Source organism: Balearica regulorum, chromosome 2, assembly GCF_011004875.1.
Source record: "Balearica regulorum gibbericeps isolate bBalReg1 chromosome 2, bBalReg1.pri, whole genome shotgun sequence".
Taxonomy (NCBI): Eukaryota; Metazoa; Chordata; class Aves; order Gruiformes; family Gruidae; genus Balearica; species Balearica regulorum.
In genome coordinates, this window is record NC_046185.1 from 164,938,116 (window position 1) to 164,951,860 (window position 13,745).

Genomic DNA, 13,745 nt, shown 5'->3' on the forward strand with positions numbered 1-13,745 from the left:
CGTAGAAAGCCCGGCCCCTCGGGGTGACGGGAACGGAGCTGCTCCTTATCCGGTACCACGCTGGGGAGGAGGAGGGCAGTTACAGGAAACGGTCTTTGCGCGGTGGAGGGGCGCCTCTTTCCTCCGTCCGCAGCTCCACCCCGGTGAGGGAGAACTGCGGGAGCGAGCAGTCACAGACAGCAGCGTTTTACTGGCTGGGAACGCCCTTCCCAGTAGCATTGCACCCTCTCAGGTGATTTTTATTCACGTATATAAGCTCTCCCCAGCCCTCCCCAGGAGGCTGCATGCACAGAGGGAGCCCCCTCTCCCCACCCCCCCCCCCCCCCCCAAACAAATCCACAGCCAAACACTTCTCTCCAGTGCTCACACTTTTATTCGCATTTCATCTCCCACTGCTCTCTACAATGTCACAGCCAGAGGTGCAGTATGTACCTTACAGTATTTATTACAGAGAGACATCATACTATCACCATGGAATGTAAGCTAATAGGAGAAAATGGGGTTTTTACAAATTGGTTTTATCAACACATTTATTTTTGTGACTGCTGTTGGAGATACAAGGGGTTCAAGTGTAAAAAAAAAACAGTGGCAATTTACAGAGAAGGGTTTTAACACCTCATTGAGGATGATGGGGGCTTTTCAGATTTAAATGTTTTAAAATTTCTGTAGGGAATGATCCTCCAGAAATCAGCTAGATCATACACTTTAACTGAAAGCATTAGAACACCAAATCAAGGTTTAGTTTTCACAATATGTATTTCAAATGTTACATTTAAATGTTATTTCAGAAGAACACTGTAAATAATGTTACAAAATATAGTAATCCAAGAGTCTGAAAATCTATAGCAAAAATAGGAAGCCTGTGTCTTCATTAACAATGAATAAATATAACATTTAAATAGATGCAACATACCAAATACTTATCTCATGCCTTAAATAAAAAAAATAGATGTTTATATCTCAGTATTTTAGAAGTCATTTAGTGCTACTGGAAGCTTCTAAATTACAAAGCTGGAGGCTGACAAATATACAGGATAGAAAATGATAGTACAGCGTTCACGACACTATCTTACAGACATGGCCTCTGTGTTCTGCCCGAGGCCTAACAGAAGCTAGTTCAGACTTTGTGGTATTGGGCAAAGGCAGCAAAAAAAAGTCACCAATTTTAGGACTGAGTTGACAGTCGAGGGGAAGATAAAGGATTGTACTCTACTATATGACCTAAAAACTGGGATGTGGTTGCATCAATCAAAGAACGAGACCCTGATACCCGCTCCCCCAGTGCACAATCATTTAGACTGCTTCAAGACAGTGTACCATACACAAAATAGAAATAGGGCAATTCTCTTAATACCATGTATTATTTTTTCCTCAAGAACCCCTCGATATGAGGTTTGTTGCTGCAGTGCACAGGCCACCACCAGGACAGAGATTTCAGTCAGCTTTCCATTACTCCTTGGGCTTCACCACATACTCCCGAAACATTGAATACAGCACACCTACAAGACAGAAATAGATGCACAATTACAAAACTGGCTTAAATAGGAAATAATGTGTTTCAAAGTCTGAACAAAAAGTGATATTCTGAGCAACAGCAATAATGTTTCCCTTCCTCTTCTGCTGTATTTATTTTTTTTAATAACAGTGATGAACATTACAAAATTCTTCATATACAGAGAAAGTGGATATGAAAATATACCATATATGAAAATATACTCTACATGAAAATACACATCCCCAGCCAATTCTAGTTTGCTTTGCAGCCAAAGTCAAGCTTTTCTGCCATACCTTCCGGGCATGCAGTATAGACAGTGTTTCATGGGATACACATTTACACGCATACACAGCTGCAATACTTAGATAAGACGTGGGATGTACAAATCAGTACATTCAGGGACACAATTCCAGTCTTAAAAATAGTATCTTAGGCTATGCAAGCTGATTTTCCAATGCATTAAATTCAGAAACAGCAACATATTTACAAGAGAAATTATTAACATCAGATAGCTTTTTTTTTGCCTCTGATTTCAACACCTACAGAACCCCAGATACCTCCCACATCTAGTAGTCAAAACTGCTCTCAAAGGTAGTTAAGTTTAATATTGAATATGCATATTTAAACATCACGTTACTCCAGAAAGGTTGAACAAACACCAGTAACAAGCATAAACATCCTGAAATATCACAGTCTGGACACTTCCACTCCAAGGATATTTCACGCACACTCTATTATCTCCTAGGAGAAGAGATGCCAGAGGTTCTCCGTGGTTTGCCAGTGCCAAGGACAACCTCCCGTTCGGTACGTACCACACGTTATCGCTCCCACAACGAAGCCCTGGGCTGCTACGCGCATGTGAATCAGGTGAAGTGACATTTTCATGTCGCCTCTGTGCTTCAGTCTGTACAGCCCATAGCCAACCACCATGGCGAAGCCAGCCATCCCTACAAGGCAAAGAAAGCATCCTTGTGAGTCGAGATCCAAGTCATCGAGACGCGTGAAGTGACGCACCTGAACAAGATATCCTGGGAATAATGATGTTTTGGTTTAATCGCTGTTTTCGTGTAGATGGCAAGTCCTGCCCTGTCTACCGTTTTCACTCGAGTGCCACCTCATTCAATGCCCAAGTCAGTGCAGAGAACAGCAAGAGACTTCTACCAATGTTAAAATGCCTCAGAAGTAGCTCAAGGTGTCAGAGTTTCTTAGATACTTTTCAGAAAGTGCCAAGTGTTGCTTGCACCCTCTTTCCTGGACAGAGGCTCACACCCAAGAGCACTGCTTGGCTGCAGCTGGGACGCTCAGCCTGTGGATGCACCCTGACGTACCCACCCGCCTGCTGAGGTTGCTATTTTGGGTGTTGTCACATTTGGATGGCTTTCCCTGGGACAGGACATGTCACGTGTTACTTGTCCCATGCTGCAGGGACAGAGGTTCAGCAAGGTCTCTTTCACAGAGCTGGAGTTCACTTTCAGTCCTTCAGCAGACCAAACACAGCCCTAGCTGTGCCAACTCCAACCAGCCTACGCTGATGCCCTCACAGAATACAGAGCAGCAATGCACAATGTTTCCCAATTCCATCCACTTTATTCCATATTTAGGATGATTATTTACATAGTTCAAAGGAGGCTGCCAAGTTTTAAGTGTTGTGCATATTTCAGTGAGGAAAGCCCAGACAGCTTGTTTCCCTAAACAGGAATATCACCAGTTCCACTTGTGAAGCTGTAAACCCTTACATGATTGTCGTGGTAGCTTCATTAAATATCAATTAAGATATTTAGGGTGTTCAAACGAGCTCTGACACAGGTTGAAGGTTCTGCCAATCTGCCTGAGAGAAACCAAACTTGTGGAGTCCGTAGTACACCCTAGCCAGCTGGAAAGCAAAGTCCTGTGACCACAGAAACCAGTGACGGATATCTGTTGGGAAACACTTGGAACAGTTCAACCCAAGTGACCCGACTGCTCTCCATTTAAGGTGGCTGGAAATCAAAACCTGTCTTGTGTCAGAGGCGGTTCCCGATCAGAGGAAAGTTCTCAGGACGATCATGACTGGTCCTCTCTCTCCTCGGAGGCTTTGTGGGGGTCTTGGCAGAGAGGTTGAGAACGTTAACAACCTCCTCAAGCTGGGGTACTATAAAACCCACTAAGAAAATGCATTTTAAATTAAGAGATGGCAGCAGAGAAGGGTGAAATGTCTAGCAGGCGGGCTTTATTTTAAGTACTTCTGTTTTGTATTTTGTTAGCTTTAAAGTCACTTCATAGTGATCACATAGTTCGCAATAACCGTACTCCAGAACAGCTGAAAAACACACTCCTTACCACCTAACAGGATCACCTGAACATGGTTTTTAAGCTCACCTAAACAGTCTTCCAGGCTTTGTTTTTTGGTTTTTTTCTCTCTTGTAATTGTAGGTTCTCACTATTAATTTAAAATTACATGCCTCATTAATTTCCCTGTTTCCTGCAGAACAAATACTATTCTGGGCAGAAGGAGTACTGCTGTCACCACACAAAAAGCCTACATGAGGAAGTAATTTCAAAGTAATTTCCTGTTCACAGGAAAACAGCGAGCAGTGATAGTGTTTACCACATTGATTGCCCATGAAGAGAAAGATCTACGTAACCACATTGCTTCATCTTTAAACTTACCGATGGGTACAAACGGCGTCTCTTTAAATTTTCTTAACAGCTTTGATGTCTGGCTGGTGTCAGTCTCATACTCAGAGAAAACAGATTCCTGACCGGATGACATGGTGGCTGCAAAGACAAAGAGTCTCTCTTCAGGTTTTAGAAACACCAAGTTAAGAGAACTTCTAGAAAAAGGAAAAGCCCTTGCGTATTCCGCCAGTCACAAATGTCCATGTAGAGAGGTACAAGAACAAGAATTAGAGCTACATTTAATTCAAGTGAAGTCTTGGGAAGCAAGACTGTTGCATATTAGAACAGATAAAGGGCAGGAGAAAAAGAAGTAGCGAAGCAACAAGTTTCTGCCATGCATTTTCACAACATTACACATCCCAGCGCCCCTCACGCGCAGCAAAAAGCCGCTGAAAGCTGTGGTCACTGCCTGCTTTTCCTTTCAGGACTTCTATCCTCCACTGCTTTGCTTTCACAGGCTATTCCCTAATAGCTGCTCTGACCTCAGAAAAGTTCATTCCTCTCCGCTCCCTGCCAAGAACAGCAACCGAAGCACTCTGGGTGGAAAGTGTGGGCTGCTGCAGAAGGTCAGCCCTACCTGGCAGCTTGTCAGTCACTACTACGGCCTGTTCCACCTCATTCCAACAGAGTTTCAAACTCCTGCTGGAGAACACAGAGCGTAAAACGGCAGCTGCCAAGGAGCTGGAGCGAGTCGTGAAGCCCTTGACAGGCACAGAGTGATGTGGGGACATGTCAGGAGGATAAGGAGATGTTTCCTTTACAGCACAGGTGATTTCTCACCTGTCCTCAAGGAAAAAAACAACCAATGGCCATGAGCAGGGCTCCACTCACTGAGCTGTCATCACCCAACCAGTGAGACCATCCGCTGAAACCGGCCAGCTTGTGCTGTCCCCGTCACAGACTACACCAGGGCTGTTCCTTCTTCAGTGCTCGGCATCAGCATCACTCTTCAATTACTGCCTATTTCTACTAGCACAACTAGCTCAGCAACATCACGAAGGCCTCTGCTAGAAAGATCTCTACTGGTATTGTTCCGGTTTTGCCATCAGCATCCTCAGCAGCAAAATACAGCTCGGCCTCGCATGGAAGTACTCCAAGTTCTTGAAATAAGCCAACAAGAATTTCATTTAAGCACAGGCTAGTAAACATATGCAAAATGTACATTTCAAACGTGGCTGTGTTCCCTGGTGAAGCAGCGTTTCGTGTACATCCGTGTCAGCAGACTGTTTTCTAAACTAAACGCGCGAACCATTTCCTCTGCAGGCCGAAGGATTTGGTCTCTCTGCCTTGTTTGCTAAATATAAGTTATATTTCAGCCTGACTCCTTCAGAGAAGGAAACATGAGAGCACCCCGTCACTCGGCAGAGGCGGAGACAGCCAGAGGTGAGATTTACACCAGAAAACCACATCCAGAAGTGAATCCGTTTGCCCACTGTAAGAGGTTTCTGCGACCTTCACCTCCGGCAGAGGCCGGGGCCCCGGCTGCCCTGACCTTGCCCACCCCCACAGCAGAGAGGCGCGGGGCACCTGCGCGACCACCCACGGGGGACAGCTCTGACACGGGTGGGAAAGTGACAGATCCCAGCGCCCCTCCCGGCCCTGGGCACCCCCAGGCTGCCTTCCCCCCGCCCAGACCCGCACCGCGCCTCTGCCCTACTCCAGGCCCAAGCACCTTCAGCCCACTCCGGGCCTCTGCCTCTAGATCTGCCCGAGGGGCTCCCCGCTCCCCCCGCCCCAGCTCTTGCCCCAGCTCCCGGGCCCCTACCCCGGCCCCCAGCCCCGTCACCCCCCGGAGGCCCCGGCCCTCACCACGCCGCCGTTCCCCAGCACCGTCCCCGAAACCGGCCGGCGTCTGCCGCGCTTGGCCCCGCCCCCGGCTCTTATTGGCCGGGTTCGCCCCGCCCCCTCGGCCCTAGGCACCCGCCGGCCGAACGTCCGGCCCTGCCGAGAACCACACTTCCCAGCGTACCGCGCGGCAACCCGCCAGCTTCTCAGCCAATCCAGAGCGCGGTAGCTGACGCCGCGTCCTTATACGGGCTGAGAGGCGGGGGTAAGCCGTGACGTCAAGGCGAGGGCTTTCCGCATTGCGGCGGGCGCGGAATCAGGCGGGGAGGCGGGGGAAGGCCCGCCGCTAGGGGGCGCTGTGGGGCGGGGGCTCCTGCCCGCACCGGCAACGTGCGGGACGGGCAGCGCTGCCCGGGAGCGAGCTGGGCTCTGCGAAACGGGGAGACGGGGGGTTGAGCTTGGCGATTTGTGTCACCCCCAGAAGTGGGGGTTGGGGTCACCGTTGTCTGCATGGAAAAGCAGGGTGCAGCTTCTTCTGCAGCTTGGAGGCTTTTCGCTTCAAAAGGTTCTCGTACAGTGTAAACCCACGCTTTGACATCAAGCGGAAGCTCCTTAGCAGAAGGCAAAGGCAGAGCCCGGCTTTCCCTCGGTCTGATTTTCTTTCTCCTAATGGTGAATGATTTTCAGCTTTCAAGCAGAACTTGCGCTGGTCCCGCTGTATGCCAGGCAGTGGATTTTGAAGCCCAAAGACAACCTAGAAATTGCCCCCGACTTTAACCAGACTGGACTCTGGAGCAGGACAAAAAAAATCCAGTGAGATCCTGAAGATACCTAAAATTCTCCCTGAAAACCAGGGGCAGCTTGCGAGAGCAAAATAGCAAAGAAATGTTTTTTTTTTCCTCCAAAAACTCTGCCCAGTTTTGCGGTGCTCTGGTGCGGTGTTCATGACTCCCCATCTCCCAGCACGGGGAGAAGCAGAGCTGCTGCTCCTGCAGGGCCACTCCACCACTGACACATGGCATTTTCGGCAGCATAAAAGAAAGTGGCTCAGATAAACATTTGTTAGTACCACTGTGTCTCTGAATGTGCTTCCCATTATGGGTAATCTGGTTACTTTAATTGCCAAAGCCATTAAGGCTCTGCAGAGTCTGAAGGAAAAAAAAAAATCTATGCAATTACCAGCTCCTGAATTGAGTTAAAATCTTGTAATAAATTATAGTGAAGGCTACTTTCTCCAGTGACTCTCAGAGGCACATTTAATTCCCTGCAGCTCTGTGCGATATGTGCTTCAGGGGAAAAACTCAATTAAAAACAAAAACTTATTTCATTTTAATTGCTGGACTAATGAAACTGCTGTCACGTGTAGCGTCCCTGTGTGTGTGTCTGGTGCATCAGCTTTGCAAGCGGCTTCTTGCTCTCTCCTAATGTATATGTTGCCCATACATATTTGTTATAGGATATCTTTTAAATGCAAGCACATGTGGTGGTGGTGAACATGGAAATGGGTAAAAATAACATATTTCTCTCTGAATCCACCTTCCATGGGGCAGGTTGGGTGCGGAACTGCGGCCATCACTGCTGCTCCATTCTCTTGTTTTTACCAGGGAGGTTTGGGGTTTATAAAGCGCAACCAGGGTTGGTATGGGGGATGGCCTTGGCATGGCCAGGGTGTTCCCCATGACACCATTTGATGAGGGAAACAAATCGAAAAGTGGCCACTTGCCAATGGTGATGCTATAAAACCTCTCCAATAAACCACTTTATCAGAGGCACCTTTGACAGGCGAGAAAAGGGTCGTGCCATGAAGCTGTCCCCAAAACATCTCTGTGGCAGTGCCAGGAGCTTGGCACATCTCTGTGTGCACGTTCAGCCATGGCAAGAAGCTCCTTATTCTGGTACTGCTCACAAGGCTTCGCTGCTGCCTGCAAAGATATGGTTTTCCCCATGAGCTGTGAGCACCCGCTGACCCCAGCCGTGTCCCCACTAGTAGCCATTTCTGCTTTTGCAGGGGATGAGAATCCTGCAGCACCCAAGTAGCATGTGGCTTATTCAGATTTACTGGAAAAAAAATACAGATTTCTACACCGGGATCTCAGCCCCTGGAGCCTCTAGGTGCAGATTCCAAGCAGGTCCAGTCCTGCCCAGGGGAGCTGGGAGGTGGGGAGGGTGGACATCATCTCAATATCTATCTCTAAGGCAATAGCAGATGTCTCCATTTACTAAACCTTTTGGAAACCAAAATAATAAGAGGGAGCTTGTTGCCGCATCTGAGATTGGGATGCAGCAAACCCAGGACCAACAGAGAAAAAGGAATTAGGGACAAATTGCTTGCTTGGGAGGAGATGGGATGGAGAAAAGGAAAGGATCAAGGTGGACAGGGGAAAAGCATGCATGGAAAAATGGAGAGAAGAAGGGCAAAAGGAACTGATTATATTTAAGCTTGTCTGGGTGACCCTGGTCTAGCATATCCCAGAAGAACATAGTTCAGGCTATTTTGTGGGTGGTCTCACCACCCAGCCCCTGCATGCTGGGCTGCGTGGGACCCACCAGTGATCTTCACGTTGTGCTGACGTGGGTCCTTGGTCCGAGCAGCTCTGGCCATCCCTAGCATTGTGCCTGACTTGAGCTATACAAGAGCAGGCTGTATTTCTCAAGGAGGGGTGCTGGGTCCCCACAGCACCCGTGGCAGGAGGCACTGCAGTCCTGGTGGGTATCTCAGGTGCCAAAGCCCAAATCTGGGTGCAGGCACCATTTATAGATGTTGTAGAGGGACATGTGCTTGGACACAACATGGAGATGATTCCTCCAGTGCTCTCACCTACTGATCAGCACCAGGAAAGCAAAAAAAAAATAATAGGGAGGTCACACTGAGATCACATTTCCTGCTATGCTCTTACATAAGTAAAAGACGTTCCTAAAAGCCTGATTCGAGCCTCTGGCAGGATGTAAACTGTCCACAGTGGAGAAGCAACTCCTGTAAGTGCATTTTCTGCTTCTTGCTTGTAGACAAAGCTGCATGAGAAACCTAGAGAGATTCTCTTTTCCTGAAAGTTAGCCAGCTCATGAGCGCCAGCACTCTGGTGGGTTTGGGATTAATTCCTGAGCTCAGCCAAAGTTACATTCCTCAGTTCTCCGCTACAAGCTACGGAAGGATGTGAATGTCAGTGCCAGCATGATACAGAGTTGGGGGGGGAAATGCCACAGCGGGAGAAAAGGCATCTCAGTGGGCTGGAAGAGACCCAGAAATAGAAGTTTTGGGGTTGGCTTGTCCTGATGTGGATGCAGAATGTGTAGGGGGGAAGGTATTTAAGACTCTCACTGGGTGTTGCTGTGATCAGAAGGGTAGGCAGCTTTGGTTTCCTCTTGAAGGTGTACAGTCAAAGCTGCATATGGCTAAGGACGAATTTCCTCCAAAATAGGAAACAAAAAAGAAAAAAATCTTATTCCCAGAAAAGTCTTTTTCTGGCACTTTGCCGTGGGAGATCTCTGCTCTCCATGGCTGCTCTGTCTGAAGTGCGCTGTGGCACTTGCCAAAGAACTGTGAGACAGCAAGAACACATTTCAATCCAGCCCAAACCAATTTTTCTTTTCAGCTGCCTGGACTTGCCTGGAATGGTTATTTAAGCTATTTCAAACAGGGGACCGCAACAGGTATGTCCACAGCTTCACCGCTTATGGCTGCACACCCACAGGCATCCTCAGGACTCCACTCCAAACCTTGGGTGCTTTGCTTAATGTGCTTGGGGTGGAGGGGATCCCCTTTCCAGGGTGTTCGTGGGCAGGGAGCTGTCCCTAGAAGAGGCAGAGCCACCGTGGGGTATGTCCTCCTTGGGATGTGTAGCACAACTGGGGACCAACAGCTTCATTTTGTCATTACTCAGAGGCAGCAAGTGTTTTGAGTAATGGGAGAGACAGGTCCTCGAGAGAGCAAGGCAGGAGTGGCTGCAGGCAGGGAACTACACAGGCATGCCTGTTGTGGGATTGCTGGAAAAATGAGCCCCAGGGGAAAGGTTGGCAGTTTTGGCCGTGGCTGAAAAATGGTATGTTTTAGGGGTGGAGAGGTATTTGTACTATTCTTTCCCTGTGCCAGCTCTGGTTTGCTCTCAGAGCCTGAGGATTAGTCTTGATTTTTCAAAACCACATTAAGCTTCATAGCTGATGGGAGGTGGAGGTGGCTCAGGCAGATCCCATCTCCCACTGCAGGAGATGGGCTCTTCAGTGACAGTCGTTGCCCAGTTTGAGAGGCTTTTGGAAGATGAAACTTTTCTTGCGTTCTTGTGTGTGGGCTTTCTTCTGAAAAAACAGACTCCAAAAACAGGAAGGTCTCCAAAATCAGTTACCATTTCCTGAAATCTGGGCTGCAGCTGTCTAAAAACTGACGCCAGCCTGCAGCTCTGGGGAGTGGCCAACCGCATGGACCTCACCCTCCTCGGTCAGCAGGGTTTCAACCCACGCCTTGCCTCACACAGAATACATTCCAGCAATATTTTTCCAGCTAAATCTAACCCCTACCTCTAACCTTGATTGAGGAGTTGATTCTGGTGCCTGCATGTCCTTACCTTGGATGGGGCTTTGAGCAACCTGATCTAGTGAAGGGTGTCCCTGCTCATGGCAGGGGGTTGGAACTAGATGATTTTTAAGGTCCTTTCCCACCCAAAACACTCTATAATTCTATGATTCTATGATTCTGTATTTTCCACTTACTAATTTGTTTTAGAAGAATCCATGGCTTTATGTCCTAGAGTTGGCACAGAGAGGGGTCAGTGTCCTGCCAGGAGCAGTGAGGTGTTCAGTGTTTCACCTCTGGGAGCAGCCCCACCAACATAAAGGGGCTGGTGGCAGGTTCTGCTTCACCAATAATTGAGATGCCACTTTCTAAGTAGCAACCTGGGTGAATCAAAAGCAGCTCACAGCAAGTTGTAGTGGTGGATTTCCCATAATTTAGAGCAGAAACTTCCTCAAAAGCTTGCAGTGATATCAGGAGGAAGTGGTGAGTCATGTCAGAAGAGACTGTGCTCATTTACTTTCAAGCTTTAATGTGTGGGAGTAAGGAAACCAGAAAGATTTTTTAATATATATTTATGTGTAGACAGCTGTCCCCATCCCATAGGCAAAGACCAAGGAGTGCAGGACGCAAAATAGGTATCAGAAGTTGGCAGAAAGTTAAATCTATAAACTAGAGGAATGATGTTTGCTTTTCCTGCATGGATTGGAACAACATTTTGCTTCTAGGCAGCCACTTGTCAAATGCAGCTTCAGAGATGACAACAACAACTACTGCCACCTTGCTGGACGCTGACAATTCAAGCAGCTACCCGTACGAGTACTTGGACGAGGAGGATTACATGCAGTATAGCCCCTGCACAAAAGAAGAGATACTCTCTTTTGGCAGAGTATTCTTGCCTATTTTTTACACTGTGGTCTTCCTGGTCGGATTGGCCAGTAACATTCTACTGTTTATTGTCCTCATTATATACATCAGGAAGAAAAAGAAGATGACTGAAGTGTATCTGCTGAACCTGGTGGTTTCAGACTTCTTCTTGCTACTAACCCTTCCTTTCTGGGCTCTGTGCATTTCTCAGTGGGTGACCTGGGACATGTTGTGCCCGGTCTTAAATGCCATGTACACTGTGAATTTCTACAGTGGTGTCTTTTTTGTGAGCTGTATGAGCCTGGACATGTATCTGCAGATAGTTCATGCTTGTTCTTCTCGCAGCTCCATGACATGGAGGAAGTCCATCCTCGTCTTGGTGGTGGTATGGGTCCTTTCCATACTTCTTTCCATTCCTGATGGCCTTTTTACCACCACAAGGCAAATCCACAACAAAACCATTGTTTGCACCCATGATTATGGCCAGAAACACTTATTTTGGAAAGTTGTCTTTCGGGTCATTCAAAACATCCTGGGTTTCCTTTTTCCCTTCCTCTTCATGGTGTTCTGCTATTCCCGCATAGCATGTGTCCTCACCATGTCTCAGATGCCTGGCTCAAGGAGAGCACTCTGCTTAGTCTTTACTCTGGTGGCTGTCTTCTTTGTCCTGTGGTCCCCTTACAACTTTGTTCTCATCCTTCATTCCCTGCAAGATGTCGGTGTGATCAGGAGCTGTGAAAGCAGTAGACAATTGGACTATGCCATGCAGATCACGGAGAGTTTGTCCTTTATCCACTGCTGTCTCAACCCCTTGCTCTATGCTTTTGTGAAGAAACGATTCAGGTTATATTTATGGAAGATCCCTCAGGCCATTTTCAGGAGAAGTGGTTTCTTTGACATCCAATTCTCGGATACAAGCCAGTCTTGCAGCAGATATGCAGCTGAGATAGAAATGTTGAGCATCACAAATGCATGATAAATATTTACATTATTTACATTACGTGTATGCCCTCTATGCTGTATTTTACTGTGTGTGCAATGGAATTGGTGTGAGCCCACAGCTCTGCGTGACCAGATATTTCATCCTAGTGCCGGAATCTAGATGAGGATTTTCCACACTGGGATTAGAAAAAAATGTGTGGGATTTGTTTCTGTTGTAACTGGAATTATTATAAAAGGATTGCCCTGGGTTTATGCTCATGGAAGCCCAGCTCATGTCTGGACTATATGTGAGGCATCAGTGGATGCAGGAGCAGCTTGTCTAGATGCTGTGCCCTTAAAAATGCAAACCAAAACTTGTGCAGAACTTCTCCAACAGATCCCAAAGGAGTTGGTGGAGGAGAGCGATCCCATTATCCCTCCAGCTCATGGTGTGGGCTGGGGCATGGATTTGCCGTGCTCATCTATCAGGCCAGACACTGGTGGCCAGAAGTCCAGCCTGGGGGGTAGCTTTGCTTCTCCTGGCTTTTGCCATCTGCCAGGTAAATATGTGCAACCAGGCTCATCCCTTTGTCTATCAGGAGAGACAACAGGAGGAATTAGACACCTTCAAACTGGGTTGTCTGCCAGTGATGGGTTTCTCTGTTACGATGAGCTGTGCCACACTCTGGTCTGCTGAGCAGGAAACTGAGTCTTTCTGAGGGATAGATCCTTGGTTAGAGATCAGTTCGATTATCAACTGATTTAAGATCAGTTCAATTAGCAGCAAAGTTCAAACCAGTAACAACTAGTGAGAAAGAGAAAAAAAAGTGGGCTCAGCAGAATGGTGGTGGAGGTATTTGCCTGCCCGAAGATCTGCGTTGACAAGTTAAAAAAGATCCACGGATACCGTCGTTAATGTAAATATTCGCTTTGCAACACCGCAGAGTGAGAGCATGGCCTTGAACAGAAGAGCATGAGTAGTTGTTAGCCAATACTTATTACCCAGTGTAGCTTTAAAGTTCAAGCTTATTAATTTGCTAACCTTCATTTAAAGGTACTATTCACCCCAAATACTCTTGAACCTTATATGGGCCCTTTCCAGCCTGGAAACCTATTGAGCATGGGAGTTGCCTAGAATTGTACAAATAAAATTAATAATTTAAGAGAAAACACTCATCACTTTAATTTTATTACTAGACAAGGTTACTGGACCGAGAATTGCTTTGAGTTGGTGTAGGAAGTTGGATTTGTTTTCACTGCTGTTATTTTTCTTGTCAACATTGCTACAGCATGTTTCCAAAATGGTAAGGCTGGGAGCTTTCCTTAAAAAAAAAAGCCAGAATAGATATTTGGCTGATGCTATGCTGTGGCCTTCATGGGTCAGGTCACTGGGAGGGAATGTGGAAGGAGAGAGCAGCTGGGAAGCAAAAACTAAGATGAAGATTGTGATCCCATACAAAGGAGGGCTCACGGGACTGTGCAAAACATATGATGGGATGATCGGGGGAAGAGCAA

General features: G+C 47.2%; 2 protein-coding genes across 3 annotated transcripts; one reads left to right on the plus strand and one right to left on the minus strand.

Annotated features, from left to right (window-relative positions):
- Nucleotides 1–350: 350 nt before the first annotated feature.
- On the minus strand, nt 351–6,033 carry HIGD1A (HIG1 hypoxia inducible domain family member 1A). The gene is made up of 4 exons (XM_075746834.1): nt 5,963–6,033; nt 4,145–4,252; nt 2,308–2,442; nt 351–1,499 (listed from the first exon to the last, which is right to left on the minus strand). Exons 2-4 carry the CDS (start codon nt 4,245–4,247, stop codon nt 1,450–1,452), a joined length of 288 nt encoding a protein of 95 aa, XP_075602949.1. The 5' UTR covers nt 4,248–4,252; nt 5,963–6,033; the 3' UTR covers nt 351–1,449.
- Nucleotides 6,034–8,786: 2,753 nt separating this feature from the next.
- On the plus strand, nt 8,787–13,719 carry ACKR2 (atypical chemokine receptor 2). Of its 2 annotated transcripts, XM_075746835.1 has the most exons (3): nt 8,787–8,914; nt 9,532–9,589; nt 11,171–13,719. In XM_075746835.1, exon 3 carries the CDS (start codon nt 11,200–11,202, stop codon nt 12,283–12,285), a length of 1,086 nt encoding a protein of 361 aa, XP_075602950.1. In that variant the 5' UTR covers nt 8,787–8,914; nt 9,532–9,589; nt 11,171–11,199; the 3' UTR covers nt 12,286–13,719. The 2 variants fall into 2 exon arrangements, with proteins under 2 accessions (XP_075602950.1, XP_075602951.1); XM_075746836.1 differs by lacking the exon at nt 9,532–9,589 and having other exon boundaries at nt 8,826–8,914.
- Nucleotides 13,720–13,745: the final 26 nt, after the last annotated feature.

Coding starts and splice junctions, on each gene's coding strand:
- ACKR2 (XM_075746835.1), top strand. CDS start 11,200: ATGACAACAACAACTACTGCCACCTTGCTGGACGCTGACAATTCAAGC.
- HIGD1A (XM_075746834.1), bottom strand. CDS start 4,247: ATGTCATCCGGTCAGGAATCTGTTTTCTCTGAGTATGAGACTGACACC. Junction 2,443..4,144: donor GACGCCGTTTGTACCCATCG/GTAAGTTTAAAG, acceptor TTTGCCTTGTAG/GGATGGCTGGCTTCGCCATG. Junction 1,500..2,307: donor TGTGGGAGCGATAACGTGTG/GTACGTACCGAA, acceptor TCTGTCTTGTAG/GTGTGCTGTATTCAATGTTT.